We start from the raw sequence: 20,926 nt of genomic DNA on the forward strand, positions 1-20,926 counted from the left end.
GGTATTGAAACAGTGGCTATTTTCTTAAATTTCCACTTGTCCACATCCATGCAGCACAAGGAAAGTGAACTGACTCAATGGGAAAGGGGACATGATCTAGACTGGTGGTAAATAAGTAATCAGAGTGCAAGAAAGGAGATAAGGAACTATGAATATAGATAAATTGTATGAGATGATGGACACAAAATTGGAAAAAAAAATAAGGTTTTGCTTTGACAAAGTCAAGGGAAAGCAGAGTGATTAGCAGAGAAGCCTAGATTGTATTTAATTTCAATAAACTGAATAAGTTTGGGACTATTTTCTAGTAATTCACAAATCACGTGAGTTATCACTGAATTCTCCATAGCACTTTTGAATGCCCTCACCCTCTGTGCAAGGTTGGCCACATTAATGATGGGCTGTGTATCCAAGGTATACCCACCATTTGTTAGAGACTGCTATTTGGATTTGGCTAAAACTTCCAGGATCAATAGAGACAATGGTGTTCCAGTGCCTGCAAAGATTCCCAACATTGTTTAATTTATTAGCATAATTGTAGCTAGGAAATTTAGGTGTCTGCTAAGATATCTGATGCAGAGAAAACAAATAGAGAAATAATCCCACATGAACTCCAGGAGATAAGGACACAAGCTAAGAATAAATAAGGATAAAAAAGAATAAATCAGGACAAAGAACCTGATGGAAGAGAAATGCAAGACAGAGTAATCAAAACCAGAATGATCTATGGCATCCAATATATTTAATCTTTCAGCATGTAAAATTGTCTCACGTTTCCTGACCCTCATCACTCTTCTATTGTCATTAAGTATTTGTGAAACTTGCAAGTGTAAACTTAAAGCATTTTAGAGTCTTATTTGGTCTCCAAAATGAGGTAGGAAAAAAGAGATCTTGGTTATCATAAGTTTCTAATTCTTCAAGGTGATGTTACAATAACACATAATGTTGCCATTTCTGAAGAAGTTTGGACTGTGTGACTGTTTAAATGAATAAATATTCATGCAGATGCAAATTCATTTGAGGCAAATTAGAAAACATGCAAATTATACTATCTGTGGAGTTCTCTTTTCATCCATTTGTGAAATCTGGCCCTTATTTACCTTACACCAAAAAGAAACTTTTTACAAGAAACTTTTATGTCACCTCATATAATAAACAGAGTACATCACACAGCATAGAGAATCAAAGAGCATAAAGAAGCTGAAAATTTTAAATGGTTTTGGTAAGCAGAAGTTTGCTTTTTTTTTTTTCATTGCTTCATCCAGTCTCCAAATTTCCACAGATAACCATAAAGTTCTTAGATATCTTCATTCATCTTGAAAATGTTTATATTTTTTCCCCCTTCCTTCTGAATGTCCTTCTTTCCTTAATCTATACTTCCATGCTATCTCTTGCTCTTGCTCTTGTCAATAACAACTCTTTTGCATCTTTCCAGGTGATATATTTTAGTGAATACTGAGGCAAAATAACAATACAGTACTTTAGGATTTCCACATTTTTCTTTCCAGGGGAACAACACTGTCCCTTCTCTTACCTTTATCTTTAACCTCCCTCCTACAAAATGATTTAACACTACCTGTAGTCTTTTTGCTGTTCTGTATCAAGGTATTCTTGATTTTGCCTCAGTATTCCTGTGCCATTTATTCACCAAGGAATCAGATTGTATCCTTCTTATTGAACTATTTCATTTCATGGATCCCTAGCTTGAAACCCTCCAGATGATGCACATTCCTGAGTGGCAAAGCCACAGCTGAAAGGAGTAGACATTACCCTTTTAACATTAAGAGTTCTACAAAATCAGTCTTACATTCCTAGAACATTTATTTCTCAGACATTATTCTCGAAATGAGTATTTTAAGCTTAAATTATGCTTATTTGCCATTTCTCTTTTCTATTAAGATGGTAAAGCTATTATGTCATAAAAACCCAGAACATATCCTGATTAAATACATCAAAGTGAACAGCAACTTGTGATTAAATTATTATATGTGTATTTAAAGCAGATTAAAACTGCAAGGTTGGGGTTATCCATTTAAAACTGAATCTAAATCAAATATACAATAGAATCATCATGATAAAATATGGTTGATTTAAACAATATAAGAATGTCTTTTAGGAAACAAATAGAAATCAGTATATATTTTATACTTATGTGATTCAAGGCAAATCTTATAGGCAGTTCCGCCCTTTAATTACCTTATTTTGTAATATTAGCATTCTTTCTTTCAGTTTAATGCACTTCAGTTACAATGTGCATAACAAGTTGCTTAAGAAGTATAAATCCCAAATCTATAATGCATTAAAATATAAAAACTATTCAGAAGAGAGGTTTGAGTTATTAACTCTGAATTGTGAGCTATTCATGAGTTTACACTTCAAAACATATGAAAGGAAATGAAAGTGAAAACATCCGGCTCATAATAAAACCTTTTAAAACATTTTCTTCTTCAAAATTCATATATTTTCCTTTAAAATTTTTAAAGATGTATGCAATTATTTAAACTGAGATTTGATTTAAAAAGCAACATAGGATTGTTTTTCAAAAAATACAACTGTTGCTTCAGTAATCTTACATAATTTGAGTTTTGAGGGTATGAGGCACTCCTTTTAAGTGTTTGAAAACCAAGAAAAAAATTGCATTTTCTTGACTGTCCTATTGAACCTGTCAAGTCTGAAATATTGAACAGTTTGGAGATAAGAGATAATAATCTGAATCCATCCCTAGAAATGGTAAATAAATATTTTTGGATGATTATGTTTAAAAAAAAAAATATTTCTACAAAAATACAATTGATTGGAATGTAGCAAACAAAAACATCAACATCTGCCTCTATAGGAAGCATATGTAATGTATGCACCACAATACCTGTATATGCAAACTGAACAAGGTCCCACAGTGCATTGGGGTCTATGCCTTCCATTTTGATCTCCTCTTGCTTGGCCTCACAAACATCACTTGTAAACATGGCAGCAAAGTAGTCAGAGACAGAGCTGAGGACAAGTCTGCAGAAAAAGGAAGAAAGTGGTGTAAGTTGCTTGGATATATGTATTAGAAATGTCACATATTTCCAAATTTCTTTAAATATTATTTTCATAATTAAAAATTACTAGAAGGAATATATTATTAATGCACATTGGCACCAAAACACAGAATGGCATTTAATTCTAATTTGGTTTTGCCTCCTTTGAACCAAGTGGTTCTTTAGCATATGACTGTAAAACAGACATAGGAATTAGCACTCAGTCTTTCTGATAACGTTCCAATCATGCAGATGTCCCAACTGTTAACAAGATAATCTCTCATTATCAAATCATCACCTTCTTAATGACAGGCATTTCATAATCCTGAGGTACTCTTCTTTGTTCCTAAAGGCTTATTTGTTATAAACTTTAACAACAGCATGTGACTTCAGACAATCTATAAACCTACTAAATATAATCTACTAAACTGTTAGTAGCTTAACATGCTACTCACTAAAAATATGTAACAAAATCACTGTGTAATGTAATGCTTTTGTTAATAAACATGTCCAAGAAAAATATTTTGAAAATACCAATAAAGCATTCACAGCTTGCTGTTTAGGGATCTCATATAGATAAATCAATACCACAGCAGTATCAGGTACAACTGTAATTACTGGGGCTTTAAGTTAAGGTGTTCCTCCAAATACCATCTACAGTGAAATTTTGAGCTTGTTAGGACTGAATATTCACAGATGATCTTGAGATAGAAATGTGGTACAGCTATAAATAGTGTACCATGTGCTTCCATAAAGGTCACATTTCTGGATTAATTTGAAAACATAATAAACAAACATATTAATAAAAGACACTGCAATCACAACTGGAGAACTTGGAAACCAAGAGAAAAACAATTACCCTTTTGTATATTGTTAGCTATTTTCAGGGCAAATTATTACTAAAAAATAGTGAAGATAAACAAGTTACATCTTATCAGCCACCATGGTAATTGATTGCCTTTGCACTCTCAGCTCACCCCAATTGCTAAGTAAAATATGACAGCTTGAACTGGTTTCATAATTTCACAGTGCTTTATGCTGCTATATTTTACCTGCAAGCAGGGCAGATTGAAGGCATATATATGATTTTTACCTCTAATGATGGGAAATTACTAAATAGGTATAATACTTTATCACTTTTCATGTTGTGCTCAACTCCAACAATCATGAATTATAGAAGTAAACATCCAAAATCATAAACAGTTTACATTTATATTTATTTAATGACTAAATGTCAATGGATGCCTACAAAAACACGAAGTTAGAAATAGACTTGGGTGCTGCCACTAGAAACTTCTAATTTACTATTTTTTCATCATTGAGGAAGATTTTCTTCTACATTTGTTTATTTATTCTTTCTTATTTATATATTGTAATATTTGTAAATCTTCTTCTAGTACTTTTTCTGACCACTTATAAATGACTTCATTGTTCATAGATGCTTCAATAAAAGCATCACAAAAATCACAGAAAGGAAAAACATGATGATTTTATATGAGATTATAATTCTCACAGACATGTAGATAGAATTATAATTTTCACAGAGATGTAATTTAGGTATGTGATGGAGATTTTAATTTGAGACTGTTTCATTCATGGATATTTAATTTCATCTAATTTTGCATTAGCTGTTGCTTCAGATTTAATAGCCATCATTAAAATTCAGCTATGGATATTCAATTTGATCACTTGCCAAAAGCAAGGCCAAACCCCTTGGTTGCATAAAAAAAAAAGGACAAATTAATGAACAGAAATTTTAATAAAGCAGTTAATGATCAGTGAAAATACTTTCAAATAGTAATATCTTGTATTTTAAATTCACGTGATTTATGTTCAGCAGTTACTTATTATATAATCTTATTGTGTGTATATATATGGTCAAATATAAAACAAAAAAATCCCAAAAAACAACAGGGGTAGGGCAGAAAATAAATAACAGAAGGATTAAATCTCCTTCACAAACTTCTATAAAAAATATGTGATTTTCCACAGTTTCTGAGAGGAAAGTCAAAGATATTATCTAATGGATTTCAGCTGCAAAGAAGCATACAGTATACGAGAACACACAAGAGCGAGTCCAAAGTGGGAAAAAAAGGAAAAATAAATAAGACATGTGTCAGGTACTCAGCATTACCCATTTTTCTTAGAGGTTTAAACCTCCTGGTTTGTACCACCTATCAAAGAAGATGGCTTTAATGAGCAGAAAGGTTCTGTGATTTAGCAGCTCACCTACAGAAGCAAGACAAGCTTTTGAACATAGTGTTAAAAAAAATAAGGTTTTTTTAAAAAATGTCTTATGTTGATCAATAGTTAACAGAAATACTGAATCAGCTATTTCATCCACTTACTACAACCAAAAGATGAAGTTTCAAGACACTAACTTTTACCTTGGGAAGTGCTCTGCAAGTTGAACTGAAGAAAGGGGAACTTGCTAATTACACTTAATTCCCAGAGGTGACACCTTTTGTAAATCTTTATTGTATTCCAGGGTTGAGATGGAAGATCAAAAGGGAGAAACCAAAGAAATCAATTAATTTGTAATGATCTGCTGCTTTTTGTAGTTCAGAAGACTCCAAACAGCCCTAAATCTTGGTTTAAAGACATGTTGACCTATTAATCAAGAAAGGTCAGGTGGCTGAGGATGACACCTTTTCAACTTTGGATCTGGCAGTGAGAATACATAATAAACTCTTTCATCCTTGAGACTCATAGGAGGTAATTCATGGCTTAAAATGAGTCTGTGAACCCAGAAAGAATTTTTCCAGATTAAGGGACTTTTTCTCTTTACAATTAATTTCATCCTGATCAATTTCTGATTTCTTTTACAAGTAACCCATATGACTGATTAGGGTTGTGACCTTTTTTTTTTCCAGAATTTCAGATTATATTTTAGTTTATTATAGAATATTTCTTTGCTACTTTCAAAACTGTTTTCATATACACTCTTGATATAGAATTGCCTCAACACTGATGACGCATTTATTAATTAAAAGAAGCAAACAAACCTTGATCACTTAAAATCTTTAAGAAAACTCTTACATATTTTACTGCCAACTGAGTAGAATATCAGATGTTATTTAGACTAAAAAATCATAGACAAGACACTATTTTTTCTCCACTTATATTATGCTTGTACACATAGGAGCTGAATATTCTCGAGAACTGGGTTCATGAGAATATCATGAGGTTTACCTGGACCAAGTGCAAGGTGCTGCACCTGTGTTAGGGCAACACTCAGTATCAATCCAGGCTGAGGGATGAATGGATAGAGAGCAGCCCTGCTGAGACTATCTTGGAGATGCTTCTGGATAACAGGCTGGAATCTGCAATCACAGTAGCCCAGAAAGACAAACATGTTCTGGGCTGCATCAGTGGTGACCAGCAGGGTGAGGGAGGGGATTCTGCCCCTCAACTCTGGTGACACCACACCTGGCCTACTGCATGCAAACAGCTTTCATTTACAAAGATTCTAGGGAAAAAATGGCAATATTTAGAATTTTTCCACACTCCATTTTAATTTTCATTTACCTTTTGACAGATGGTATTGTGAAAGTATGCATATATATATATTTATATATATATCTATATAGACTCATATATATGCATTCATAAGTATTATTTCTTTTAAAAAACTGCAACTTTAAGCTCTGAGTTCTGAAAGGAATAAAATGTCACATTCAATAAATACTGTTATAATTCACAGCATAGGAAGGACATCAATCTCTTAGAGTGAGTGACTAAAATGATGGCCACCAAAATGATTTGGGGGATAGAGCACCTCTCCAATAGGAAAAGATTGAGGGCATTTGGCTTTTTCAGCCATGAAAAGAGAAGACTTAGGGATGACTTAATTGCTGCCTTCCAGTACCTGAAGGAGCCTTTAAGAAAGGTGGATAGGGACTCTTTATATAATCATGCAGTGATAGGACAAGGGAGAATGGTTTCAAAGTAAAAGAGTAGGTTCTTTCACCCTTTGGAGTCCATTTCAGCTACTGCACCTTTTTTCCAGTCCATAAAGTAATAGCATTAGTATTCTGGTTTAATACAGTAATAAAATATCTCTAGCTGGAAAAAGACCCTTAAGGCTCCTAACACAAAAATAAACCATGTGATTAAGCATGTGATCAGATGCTCCTTGAACTCTTACCACTTTCCTGGGAAGCCTATTGGAGTGACTTATCACCCTTTTGCTGAAGAACCTTTTTTCTAATATCCAATCTGAACTTCCCCTGACTTCATTCCATCTCCTTGGGTCCTGTCACTGGTCACCAGACAATGAGATCACCACCTCCGCCTCTGCTGCTCCCCTTGAGGAAGCTGTAGGCTGTGATGAGGTCATCCCTCATCCTTCTTTTCTGTAGGATGAGCAAGCACAGCAACCTCAGCTGCTCTCCTTGTCCATTTTTCCTTCAAAACTTTCCCCACCCTGCATGCTCTCCTCTGGACATGCTCCAGCAGTGTGATGTCCCTATATTGTGGCTCCTAAAACTGCACACAATACTCAAGGTGAAGCTGTACCAGCAGAGAGCAGAGAGAGGCAATCACCCCTTGATGGGCTGGTGATGTTGTGCCTGGTGCTTCCCAGGGCATGGGTGGCCATTTGCTGCCAGGGCAAATCTGATTCTCATTCGACTTGCCAGCAACCCAAACCCTCATATCAAGAGTATCAGTCAAGGTTAATGTCAAAAGCTTATCTAAATTGCCTTGCTGCTCCTCTGATAGCAGGAATTTTCCCTGTTGTTGTTCTTTCCCAACCATATTGCTTGAATGAATTGTTTCTAAACTCACAGACAGTGGGTTGTGTTAAACAACCCTGTTCAGATGAGTTCAGATGATATGGGAAGTTCCTCAAACCTTACAGGTATCTAGGAATAGCATACAGCTGCTGCACTGCTTTTAGTCCATGTATTCCATGTGGATCTGTTACTGACTAGTGACAGAAAACAGGTCTTCAGACTATAATGTGCATCTTCAGAGTGATGTGCATTTTTCTTCTTTCACTCTCTGCTTCCATACTTTCCTTCCTTCTCTGCCTGCTTCTCCTTTCTTTTTTGCCTGGTTCTTTGTTCTTCCATCTTGCCTTTCAGCTAAACTTACTCCATTAATTTTTCCTCATTTTACTACTACTGGTTTTTTAAAATTTGTCTCTCTGTAGTAGCAGTCAAAATGCATTGAAAAAGTTGTTACCACCCAGAGCACTGAAACAGACAATGCTAACTGCATTTTGCTGAAGGGGTTTTATTAAATTTATCTTCACATATCATTCAAATACTAGTAGAAAGATTTGGATAACCTTACTAAAGTATTTCTTTGTTTCATATGTTACTGGTAATTTCCAAATAGTTCTGTACTACCTTTTCTGCCATGGTAGGAGTCCCCCATGATCCTTGAGTATTGTAAAGGAAAAAAAAAACCCTATGTTTTTTTGATAGTAAGAGAAAACAGAAAATAAAAACTTGTATTTCTCAAATACTCAACTATACCTGACTATATTATAACAACAACAAAAGTAGATTACCTGGTTTCTCAACAAGTGCAATGGAAGTCAGAACTGTAAGCTGAGGATGTAACCCCCCCCTTCTGCATCTTCTTTGCATTTTCTGGTTTTATTGAATTTTCTGTTTTATTGAATCCAGTCTCTGTTATATAGGTGTCTTTTAATTGGATAGGGGAAAGTGAATTTTAGCCTTATACCACATTTGTTCTTTTTTTTTACACCTTCAGCATAGAGTTCCTATCTTGTTTTGTGCAGCATTACTAATCAAAATATCTTAAACTACAGTCTGAGTTTAGAGATGTTCTAAAATTTATGCAGCCCTAGATGGAAGTTTTCATGAACTCTCCAGCACAAATATTAAGGTTCATCTATCATTTGCAGTGACTTTAGCTCTTTTCTTCCCAGGATTTTTGATGTTTCTTCAGCAGCTGTAGAATACAGCATTTCAAGCACAGTTATCTAAAACCAGTGCAATTCATGTAAATTGCCTTCACTCAAAATAAGCAAATCATTGATGGCAAACATGTCACATACTCTTAATTTTATGTTGACCCATTTGATTATTGCTTGATTAACAGTTTTCATTTACTCTGATCATGCCTCTATAGTTCTGAACAATATTTAATTCCCAAATGCACAACAGAAGTACATGGAAAATGAAAGCAGAGATGAATGATGTGGGAGAAATATGGAAACATTGTGTCAATGTAAAAAAATGGAATTAGAGAGGCCTAAATGCCAGGCACAGATGCAGACAGCAAGGGATTTGGTAGTAAAGAAGGGTTTCTGTAAATGCCTTGGAAGCAAATGAAAAACTTTTGAAAGATTTTGTGAGCTGCTCAAAAAAGCTTTATTTGGTTCAGTTTTGTTTTTTTTTTTTTAATTTATTATGTTGTGTTTTGAGTACAAGTTTAAGGTGTAATAGAGGGGGAAGTTCTACAATGTTACTGAAGTGCCACACTCTCCTATCTGTAATGGATCATGATAATTTCAGGTTTCTAAGGAGTGGAAAAGTCAATTTCCATGTAAATCCCTAAGAAGAAGGATATATGGATACCTATAGACTTGTTTGCCTCACCAAGATCACGAAGCAAATTTGCCTGGATGACACATCCTGCATCACTAAAAACACTGAGGATGATAAAAACTGGAACAGGCTAACAAGAGAGGAACATCCACAAGAGATGATATTTGAAAATTAGCTGTGTTTGACCTCAATGGTCTAACCTTGCAGTTGACCCTGCTTTGACCAGGGAGAGTTGAATCTGTAATTTATAGAATTGCAATGACTACAGTAAAATAAGCAGCTCACTGTGCTTGTCCAGACACACCTGTCTAAACAAACATAGAATAAACACTATCAAAACTTTTCCAGTTATTTGAGACTTGGAATTTTGCCTGCAGACCACAGAGAAATAGAAAATTACATGTAAAGGTGTCCAAAGGTTTATTAGAAAATCTAAATATGATTATGGGTATTATTTCACGGTTAGTCTTCTTACTGGGGCATGTTTTCAGCTGAGGAAGGATTTATATACACTGTAGAATTGAAATGACAAACATGAAAATAAATTTACTACTAAAAGGTATGCACCCAAACATGAACCACTGTATTAAAAATAATAGGGGAAATGAAAGAAACTAATTTGAAAACCCTCATTATTTAACTATAGTAATGAAGGTTCTGTCTGGTTTTACTTCTTAGCATTTAGAAAATAACTTTGGCTCTGCAGTCTTGTATCTTGCACATTTTTTTCTTTTACTTACTGTTATAGAAGTTGGAATGTAGACTATCCAGCTTTTTTGTTTAACAGGAATAGTCTCTGTGTCCATATTCACTCAGGGCAAAAGGAACTTTGTAAGGTCCAAGTTGCCAGGGTACTCTTAGAGTATTCCTCTTCATCAGGAAGTTAATTTATGAGTTCAGAAATTCATTGGCTGTTTTTCTGACTTCCTGCTGGGGAACCATAATCCTGCTCTGAATTTAGTATCTCACCAGAGAAATCAGGACACAAGCAGGGAATAGATTACCCTTGGTTTGCAGCCTTATGCAGAGTTCAGATGCAAAAATACCTGCTCACCTGGAAATTTTGAATTATTCCCTCTATTTTAATCAAAACTCTAGGAATATTTTTATTTTCATGCATTTAATGAAAACATATTTCTGAGACCAAAATCTCAATGAAGAATAACTATTTTAAGTTTAATTTTTTATCCAAAACCAAGTATAGCTTCATAAATACTAGCTGCTTTAATACCAGACAATCTTACTTAATTTTAGAAATTAAAATGTACTATAATTTTTATCCCAATAATTATAATTAAATGTAAATAAGAACTTTTTAGTTCATTGAAAGGCACAGGTCATAGGAAGAAAGCATTCAGTATTCTACTATAAGTGTCTGAGAGACTCTGTACAACAGCCTCATTGCAGGATCAGGATCTTAAGCTAGAAATGATGCTGTTCAGTGCAGCTATACAGCACCCCATTTCAGAAATTCACATTCTCTTCACATAAGAACAGCATCACAGCAGGAAGAATTTTTAGTCATACTCACCAACAGTTTGCTAGTTGAGTGCTACTTGAACTTTTGAAATCTGTACAAAAACCACTTACCTTCAAAGCCCCAACCTTCAAACCCACCTTTTCCAGCCGCTTACACTTGTGTTTATAGAAAGAGGAAAGAATCATGAGGGGCAACAGGAAGCACTGTTCTAAGAAATACACACACCCACAACATTAACTTTGGTAATCTCCATGTTTTGTGCTTATCTCCTACCTGTGTGCAGGTATCTTGCGATCCCCAGCAATCAGGATAACATCACAGAGCTGCTGCTGCTTCAGGTAGCTCTCCATTTTCCTGAAGGTTTGCTCTGCATGGTGAACTGCCTGGTAGAATTCCTCAGAGCTACAGGAATCCATGTCACAGTGGGGTGGCAAGGGGTGGCTGGCTCCTGACAGTCTGTAAACAACAAGAGAAGTTCCAGGTTGGTAAGATGGGACCAAGTGTTGACCCCAGCAAAGCTTCCAGAATCTGATACATATAAATCAATGCATCCTTTCCCTGTTCTCATCACTGGAAGTACAAGACAGAAAAGCCTTGCTGCACTGGGAGAGAAATGGAAAAAGCAATCTTTCCACTGATTGTGAGCACCCACCCTAGTTCACCTTCTCAAATTCCCATTCATTTTGCACCCCTTGGGAAAGAAAAAAAAAACTCTAATTGACCTAATTTGTAATGAACCCTGATTATTTACACAATGAAAAATTTCATACCTAATTTTAATCCAAAATATTTATTAATAAAAACTGAATTTACCCTGCAAAGATAATGATGTCTATGTTAAAAAGGAAAAAAAAAAAGCAAAGAAAAATAAACTGGAGAAAATGTTTCGTTTTGTTTTTCATTACATAGACATCTATTCCTAGTTTGAAGTTACTCAGTTCAGTGTCGCAGTGGAAAATCCAAGTGTCAGGAAGCACTAGCCCTTGAGGAAACTTGGAAACTATGCTAGAATTTCTAAATAGTTCTCAACACAGATGATACCCTCTTCTTTTAAAAATATGAGATGGATGCAAATCAAAGCCTTAAGATTATATGTATGACTTTTAGTCTTGAATATGAAGGATTTCACAGATGAAGTTAATTTTTTATTCTTCAACATATATATATAAAAGAGTTTACATAATCAATAGAAGAGCAATAGACAATTTATCTTAGTCCAGCATATGAAACAATACTATAAATTAATTCAAAACAATCTCATTTTGCATATTCTATTGAAATAGAAATATTAAGGAGCACATAAAAACCATTTTTTTATTTACAGCAATAATACAACAGTTTCGTTATTCAAGGTTGGACTTCAGTAGGTATTACATTCAAAAATTATATTGAAAGATTTGAAAAAAAATGCAGTCTGCATTCCTGGTGCTGGGAAAAATTTTGAAAAGTGCATAAACATAACAATTCTTAAAGATCAGAATGAAACGAAGTTCTAAAATAAAAATAATTTAAAAAAAACCAAATTCTTGAGACATGCTATTGATTTGCTTCTGATTTATGTTTTGTACAAAAGTGTAGTCTCCTACAGTCACTGTACAGGGCTCAGCAGGTTTAAGGAGTAAGGGCTGGTCCATCTTTCTGTCACAGGAATCACTAGGCTTCACAGCACTCCTTTAAAGTAGCTGGAATCCTGCCTAATTGAAGGAGACATGCAGGTAATTTCCCAGGGAAGCAACACAGCTACTTCTGTATCTCACTCCCCCACCACCTATTCTGCGCCACATACAGGTACTATCTTAACAGAATGAGTTATGATTTAAAATTAAGTGAAGTTAACTTTGCTTAAATTCATTTAAAATAAGTAAATTCACTTTTGTAACATGAAGTTGGATAGTGAAAAATTCTCAGTTGGTTTAATTGATATTTTTATTTTTATGCTGCAAAGGTTTTATTATGGCCGAGCCTGTCTATAGGAAACTGAACTGGCAAAATGTTATTAAATGTGATTCCTCAACAGAAACAGTAACAAACTGGTGATTTGTTTAGAAAGAAACATTTGCTTAGTTCTGTTTCAGGTAACATTGTTATACTGTCAAGTACTTAATGCCAGATATTTCCTCCGGGATAAAACAAACGCATTCATTCTGTGAGTGACATAATTTGCTTGTGTGTTCCTATCTAATCTGGACTCCAACCATGTTGATCAGAAATCCAAGTTTATTGTCCCATCTTTGGTTGATCAACTGATGCTTTCCCACAAAACTCTACTGACAGAGAGCTAAGCTCACTAGAATGGGCAGTGGGAAGATATTTCAGCTCGTTTTTTTTTCTCTTTATTTTCCATTTTACATTTGTAGCCATACACAAATTTCTTAAGTTTTATTGTTGGAGAATTAGAATGGCAAGTAATTTACAAGAAATAAATTAATGCCTAATAAATGAAGTTGATAGGTTTAAACAGACATGTTTCTTCCTCTCCTCTGGGGAATTTAGGAGTGACAAAGCAGTTCTGAGAAAGGAAAGTAACAGGAATGAGCAGATCTTAGTGGGTTCATCCCGTTAGTTAGTTCAGAAGGTAGGTCTAGGTCAGCTTAAATTTGAACTGATAGGATACTAGTCCTGAATCTTTTTGGCTATTCAAAATGCTGTATTTTCCAGGTCAGAAAAAGAGAACTATCCTGATTGAATTTATGCAGATCCTGTGAAGTAAGATTGCACTGTAAAAAGCTTAGTCTATTTTGTTCTTGAATTCCTAGGCAGTGTTTGCCACAAATTTTGCTTTTTCCTGCTAGCCATTTATAAGCAACATTTTCTACCCACTAACTCAGTGTATCTGTCACTTAGCAAGTCAATAAATGACTGCTCAAAAGCAAGCCACCAACAACCAAAGCATATTTTAAATGTTATCATGAAAAAAAGAAGCAATAAGCTTGGTAGAAGACAATAAGTTAATATTTTATTTATTTTCTAAGTAAGCCCAGATAAAAAGTCTGCTACTTATCCTAATCAGGAGATATCTATCTGTTTCATTATAAATGCTCTGTCTGCATAATCAGTGCTTTAAATTCAGATAGCAACTTGTTAAATTAGGAATTAGTTAAAGCAAATAGAATTTATTACCAATTACCAGTTTGTGAAAGGCATATATAGGTGCTCAGGGTCAATTAGCAGTATGAAAATCACATTTTCTCTTTGCATATATTGCTCTTGTTTAGGTGCAAGCAAATCAAACCACAAATGGAGTGAGAGGCTTCGTGATTGCATTCAGCAGCAACTCCAACACAAATTTGACTGAGAATTTCCTAAGTCTTTCAAAACCCTTTTTAGCATTTGTGTACCTCAGAATTCTGTAATCAGTGAACTGGACAGACTCCAGAGGGACTTTTTCAATAATCTTCCTCAGCTGGCCAGTGCAAAGCCTGAACTCAGTGTGGAAATTTCAAACATTTGGGAGTTGTCCAGCCTAAAACACTTTAAATGACTTCGTAATAGCACAGAAATAAGGAAATCAAACCTTTCTCAAGACTACAGCAATGCTACTGAAGGGTGACTGCAGCATGAGAACACTAAAAGGTTCACAAAAATTATCAACATTGCAAATAATTAATATTCTTAAAAGGTTTTTTTAATGAAATGGCAAACCAGAGTGCACATGGCATAATAATTAAAAAAAAAAAAAAGGAAAAAATCCACCTTAGCAAATTTGAACAGACTATTTTCAGTGCTAAGAGCATCCTGCTCTTAAAAGAGAAATTATTAAAGAGCCTGAAGGTGTGGAGAAAAATCTAGACTTTGAGCTATCACAGATATTAAAAAATTTAAACAGAAATAAAAAACTAGAGAATTGAAAACATCTGACTCCAAAATGGTCCTCTTTTACAAGTAAAAACCCATGGATTTGAAGAACAAAGAAATGAAAACCTTTAAGCTAAAGTAATGTTGTCAAGGATTTAAAGAGAAAATTCCAGGGAAAGAGGAATTTCACACACAGATTTAACTACCTATCCCTTTCTTGTTAAGTAATTAGTAAAACCAGGAGTTAAAGCAAATCCTAAACCAAAGAAAAACAAGAAGTAATTTGAAATAGAAAATTTACATGACTTGAAATTATACCACATTTCTCTGTGCAAACAGAGGCTTAGATTTAGAAATGTTTCCATTCTGGAAATAATATTCATAGTGGTGCAGAAAACAACAGATTCATATCACTGTGTATAGCGAAAAAACTTTACAGAGTACTTAGGTATTTTAAACACTCAATTTGAATACTTTTTTTCTTCATTCCACTAAAGGCCCTGGCCCCAGATGAAGAACTCTTTAACCAGAAAATGTCATATAATTTCATCATTACTGGAATATTAAATCCTGTTGTATTTAACATTTTTTTTTTTTCAGTTTTCACTTATGCAGGATTGATCACACAAACTTATCCAGAACCTGTTCAATTTAATTTAGTGTATATTATTGGGTACATATCCAAAATGCATAGTCAAGAAATAAAATATATCCAGTCCTTCAGTGAAAGAAACATTGCTTTGCTATTTATAACTTGCAAAGCCAGAAGAAGTATTCCATATGTAAGAGTGAAAAAAAAAAAACTTCACACAATTCATTCCCTAAAAATTACTTATTGAATGCTTAAAAATCAATAGCCTGTGGAATTGCACCATCTAAGATAGACTGTCAGAAGTCATGGCTCTCATTAGTGATCACTTGCAAAAAGGCAAGAGGGAGACTTTAAGATTTCTTACTGCAACAGCAAGGTTAAAGTTCTGTTTGTGAACAAAAGCTATGCTTTTTGTTCTGCTACCTGCAATCATATCTGCAACTGCAAGCTCTGCCCAGAGTTTCAGCAGGTAGAAGTGCCAGATAAAAAAATAATCAGAATATCAAATAGGACTTTTTAATTTTACCAGATTCTCTCAGAGATGTATTGGTCCTGTTTCAGAGATCCCTTTTATATGTAAATTAAAAAAAATCCAGTGAATATTATAAATAGATAAACCTGCATAATGTATACTTTCCAATGGTATCTCCTCCTAATGGCAATTTCTGAATCAAGATACTTGTAACTTATTCTTTGAACACCACAAGGCAAAATACAGTCATAGGACATCTGTGTGCCCAGCAAAAGTGCAGCTGAATCCCCTACTGTTCTATATCTCTGTACCTCTTAGGAGTATCACCAGACAGAAGAAACAAAATACTAGCTACCAGTTTATTGCTTGATCCTGGAAAAATTGTTTGAGGAGCTCTTCAGAAACATGGGAAGGATAATGAGAAAGGACTACTGTGCCACATCAAGCTGCTTCTGTGGAGAATAAATAGTTGCCTTGTTTAGCAGCTGTATTGGGTTTTGTTAGTGTGGGTGGGGGTCGGGTACAGGGGTGGCAGCTGCTAGAATTTCTTCCATGCCCAGCAAAGCCAATTCCAGGCAACTTTAAGATGGATTTGCTGCTGGCCAAGGCTGGGCAAATCAGAAACAGTAGTAACACCTGCAGTCAGTGGAGAAGGAGAGGGGGAAGGTGCTCCAGGCTCTGGAGCTGAGTCCCCTGCAGCCTATGGTGCAGACCACGCAGAGGCAGCTGTGCCCCTGCAGCCCACGGAAGATCATGGGGATGCAGAGATCCATCTGCTGCCCATGGAGGAGCCCCACACCACAGCAGGTGGATGCCTGAGAGGAGGCTGTGAACTTGTGGGAGCCCTGGGGCACTGGCAGGACTGTGGAGAGATGAGCCCATGCTGGAGCAGATTTTCTTTCATAGGATTTGTGACCTTCTGGGGGACCCACACTGGAGCAGCCTATGCCTGAAGGATTGCAGCCTGTGCAAGAGGGACCTGCTTGCAGCAGCTCTCAAAGAACCACTGCCTGTGGGATGGACTTATGGTGGAGAATTTCATGGACAACTCTCTCCAGGGAAAGGGGGAATCAGTTCAAAATACTCAGCCAGATTTCTTCTTATCTATGATCCTTCACCAGATAATGATACAACCTAAGCTACAAGCATAGACCTCTCTATTGCCAGTGGTGATAAACCAACACATAAAAATTCCACATACTCCTGAAATACTGGGGTTTTTTAGATTTCATTTCTTTTTAAAATGTCTTTTTTTTGCCTTTTTTTGTTGTAAAAAAAAAAAAGGTAAAATAAAATTAATTTAATTAATGAGCAATTACTAATAAATTTCTGTGTTCTGAAAGCAATTACTTACAAAATTCAGTAATATTGATGAAAAATGCTTTAACTTCCCTCAGTCTTCCCCCATTTTTTCCAGATTTTATTACTTTTATTGATGAAATGAGTTTGTTCCATGTCCTATGCCCTAAGAATCACTTAAACTGTTAGGATGTTTGGTTCATTCTTTAGGTATTCAATTGATCCTTTATCTCTGCATACTTTTTCATCTTTTATCCCCCACAGTCTTCTAAACAACTACTTCAAGCTTCCTATTTCCTCTCCTCTTTCTCCAGTCCAGCACCCAGTGTTAAAAATAGCATAAGCTTTTGCTCACCTCTGCTAGTACTCCTACCAATATTGTGCTCTACTTTCTGTCAATATTACTTTCAGCATCTCTCTCCAATACTTACAGCTCCCAGCAATTTAGGTTCCATGGATGAACAACTAAATGGGCTCAGCACTCCCACACAGCTTAGACTGATATTCAAAAAATGGAATTTCCAAATAAAGATTGAGAGGGAGCATCAACAATTATCAATAGAATGATTTTAAACTTTGAAAAATAAATTAAATTATCATAATCTAATACTTGCAGAAAAATTAAGTATATGTGAAATTTGAAGTTTGTTGTTTTGGTGGTTTTAAATTAGGTCAAAGGCTGGGGGGTTGGGATGATGAGGCTTTTTTCCGCAATGGACAGAAAAATGCCACACTGTGATGCTTTTATATGAAAAGGTTAAAAAAGTTTCATTTTCATATTGTCTTACATTACAACTATAAATTGCCTTCAAAGAAATAGCAAAATACTTATAAGGACAGCTTTTATCAATGTTCTTCACTTATGAATTTTCAGGAGGAAATAATACATAAGAGTGTTCTGATACAGAAGTTTCCAACTGAAAATTTCCAGGTCTGTGCTACTAATGGGGATGTTTACTTTCAAATTTATGTATTCTGAGAGGGAAAATGAAAGATAGCCCAGATAGAAATGGTACCATTACTGAGAAATTATCCATTTTATATAACCCTTCCAGTCAAAAAAATTGTTAACAACTGTTTTGCTGAAGTTATGCCAAATTCCCCAAAGTATGCTTTTAGTAAAGAGAAAGTTAGTGGAACTGACTTAATTTAGTTTCACATGTGATAACTGATTCAATTTGTTCTTTTAAGATTAGTTTTGTATTTTGGAGGGGGTTTTTGTTTGCTTCATATGTGTGTGTCTGTGTGTGTTTTCGCTTCGTTTTAAACCAGAATTTCAGATCTCATTTTAACAGCATTTGAGACACCTAATTAATGACTCTAAAGATCACTCAAAAATCACCATTGCAGGCAAAAACCAGTTAACTTGGTGAAATCAATTCAATTTACTAATAGTCAGAACAGGGGGATAATGAGAAATAAAACATATATCTTAAAACACCTTCCCCAATAACACCCTTTTTCTGGGCTCAACTTCACTCACAATTTCTCCACCTTCCCCCTCAGAATCACAGGGAGATGGAGAATGGGGGCTGTAGTAAGTTCATCACACTTTGCCACTCCTTCCTCCTCAGGGGGAGGACTCCTCACACAGAATTCACAGAATCTCAGAATGACTAGGTTGGAAGAGACCTTCAAGATCATCGAGTCCAACCCAGCCCTAACACCTCAACTAAACCATGGCACTGAGTGCCACATCCAGTCTTTTTTTAAACACATCCAGGGATGGTGACTCCACCACCTTCCTGGACAGACCATTCCAGAACTTTATCACCCTTTCTGTAAAAAACTTCTTCCTTATATCCAACCTATATTTCCCTTGATGCAGCTTGAGACTGTGTCCTCTGGTTCTGTCAAGTGCTGCCTGGTGAAAGAGACCAACGCCCTCCTGACTACAGCCACCTTTCAGGGACTTGTAGAGAGAGATAAGGTCACACTCTTGCCCTGCTCCAGTGTGGGTCCCTTCCCTAGGGTGCAGTCCTTCCAGAACTTTCAGCATGACACTCCTGGGGTCACAAGTGCTACCAGAAAATCTGCTCCAGAGTGGGTCCCTCTATCCGTGGGTCCTGCCAGGCGCCTGCTCCAGCAGGCTTCCCACAGAGTAAGTCTCCTTCAGGCATCCACCTGCTCTGGCCAGAGATCCTCCACCAGCAGCAAGTGGATCTCTGCTGCATCATGAGCCTCCATGGTCTGCACATGGTGCAGGGGAATCTCAACTCCAGTGCCTGGAGCACATCCTCCAACACCTGCACTGACCTTGGCATCTGCAGGGCTGTTTCTCTCATTTCTCACTTTTTATTTTTGCCTGAAAATCCAAAATATCTAAATCATGAGTAAAAAATAATAAATACAAATACAAACTAAACTTAAAGATTTTTTTCCCTGACTGATAGTTGAGTTGCCAGATAGGATCTAAAACTGAATATTTTGTTCTATTTTCTTCTGTTCTGCACAATATCCACCAATCAAAAGGATATTTTATTTTTCTAATACTTTTTCAAATCTAGTCATTGCTTCTTATAGTGTCTTTGAAAAGTAACTAAGATCTCATAGTGTTTCTCTCACCATGTAAAATACAACAATTTACTGTGGTGTAGCACTGCAGAAAATTCATACCTAAAATCATTCTCACCCTTTCTGAAACTCATTTCAACACAAAGATTATCATTGCATAAACCCTATTGCAAGTTCCAAGCACTTCCTAAAATCCAGAGAAAACTGCTGAAGGAAAGCTGATTTTTAAGGTTCATCATACTGGTTGTGCCAGGCACCTGACAGCTATAGTAATAATGGTACCACTACAAACCTCTGCTACAAGTTAGCAGCCATCACACCTTCTTGACAAATCACACTTTCTGCCCTCCACCCCATATCTTCAACCTATTGTGCCTCTAAACAATCTTGCTATGCAACAGAAAAAGATGCTGGTTGGATTGCTCTCTCCCACACACACCTAATGCTGCATCAACTGCTTTTTCAGCTTTGCATGCCCAAACAGAGGGAGCAGTTTGTTCCAGCTGTTCCTGGAAAACTGATGATTAACTCAAAGAGAGTTCTCCTAGCTACACACAGTCACATTTTAATGACTGGGACATATACTGACATATTTTACACATTCACATTGCTGACAGAACCTTCTATTATATTGGATCTGGCTGTATGAATTTATTTTTTGCATCATGGAGAATACAGGAAACAAAGAGCCTACAAGTATAGAAGCCCTGCAAACAGATACCAGGTGCATATAAACCTACACTATTGAAAAGTTACAGGTCTGTACCACTAATGGGGACATTTACTTTCCAATTTATGTATTCTAAGAGGGAAAATGAAGGACAGCCCAGGCAGAAATGGTTCCATCACTGAGAAAATATCCGTTTTATATAACCCTTCCAGTTGAAAAAGTTTTTAGCAACTGTTTTGCTCATGCTATGCAAAATTCCCCAAAGCATGCTTTTAGTAAAATGGAAGCTCAGTAAAAGGCAAGTTGCTTCCTGAAAGGAGGCAACCCATTCTTCCTGAATACAGAAAAAACTACACAGAAAACCTCAATTTTTAAATACATACACTGCTGGAGAACAATCAAGCACAACCGACTTTTCTTAAGTTGCTGACGATAATATTTCTCTATTTCTAGCTCCAGACTCAAGCTAGTCTGCTTCATTAGAGTACCACCCAGCTGCTCTGCTTTCCTTCCCTATCACAGAAGTAGACAAAATTCCAGCTGAAAGGAAACAACTTTGGTTT

At 35.8% G+C, this 20,926-nt stretch overlaps 1 protein-coding gene across 2 annotated transcripts in view; it reads right to left on the minus strand.

The window, feature by feature from the left end:
* Nucleotides 1-20,926, minus strand: part of KLHL1 (kelch like family member 1) — a 182,203-nt gene that overhangs the window by 113,845 nt on the left and 47,432 nt on the right. The window contains exons 2-3 of one of the 2 annotated variants that reach the window (XM_030235167.2): nucleotides 11,295-11,477; nucleotides 2,864-3,000 (exon numbers count right to left, since the gene is read on the minus strand). In XM_030235167.2, coding sequence (XP_030091027.2) covers nucleotides 2,864-3,000; nucleotides 11,295-11,477 — 320 coding nt within the window. The remainder of the gene's footprint in view (nucleotides 1-2,863; nucleotides 3,001-11,294; nucleotides 11,478-20,926) is intronic. The other variant, XM_050974172.1, reaches the window with a different exon arrangement.

Source organism: Serinus canaria, chromosome 1, assembly GCF_022539315.1.
Source record: "Serinus canaria isolate serCan28SL12 chromosome 1, serCan2020, whole genome shotgun sequence".
Lineage (NCBI taxonomy): Eukaryota > Metazoa > Chordata > Aves > Passeriformes > Fringillidae > Serinus > Serinus canaria.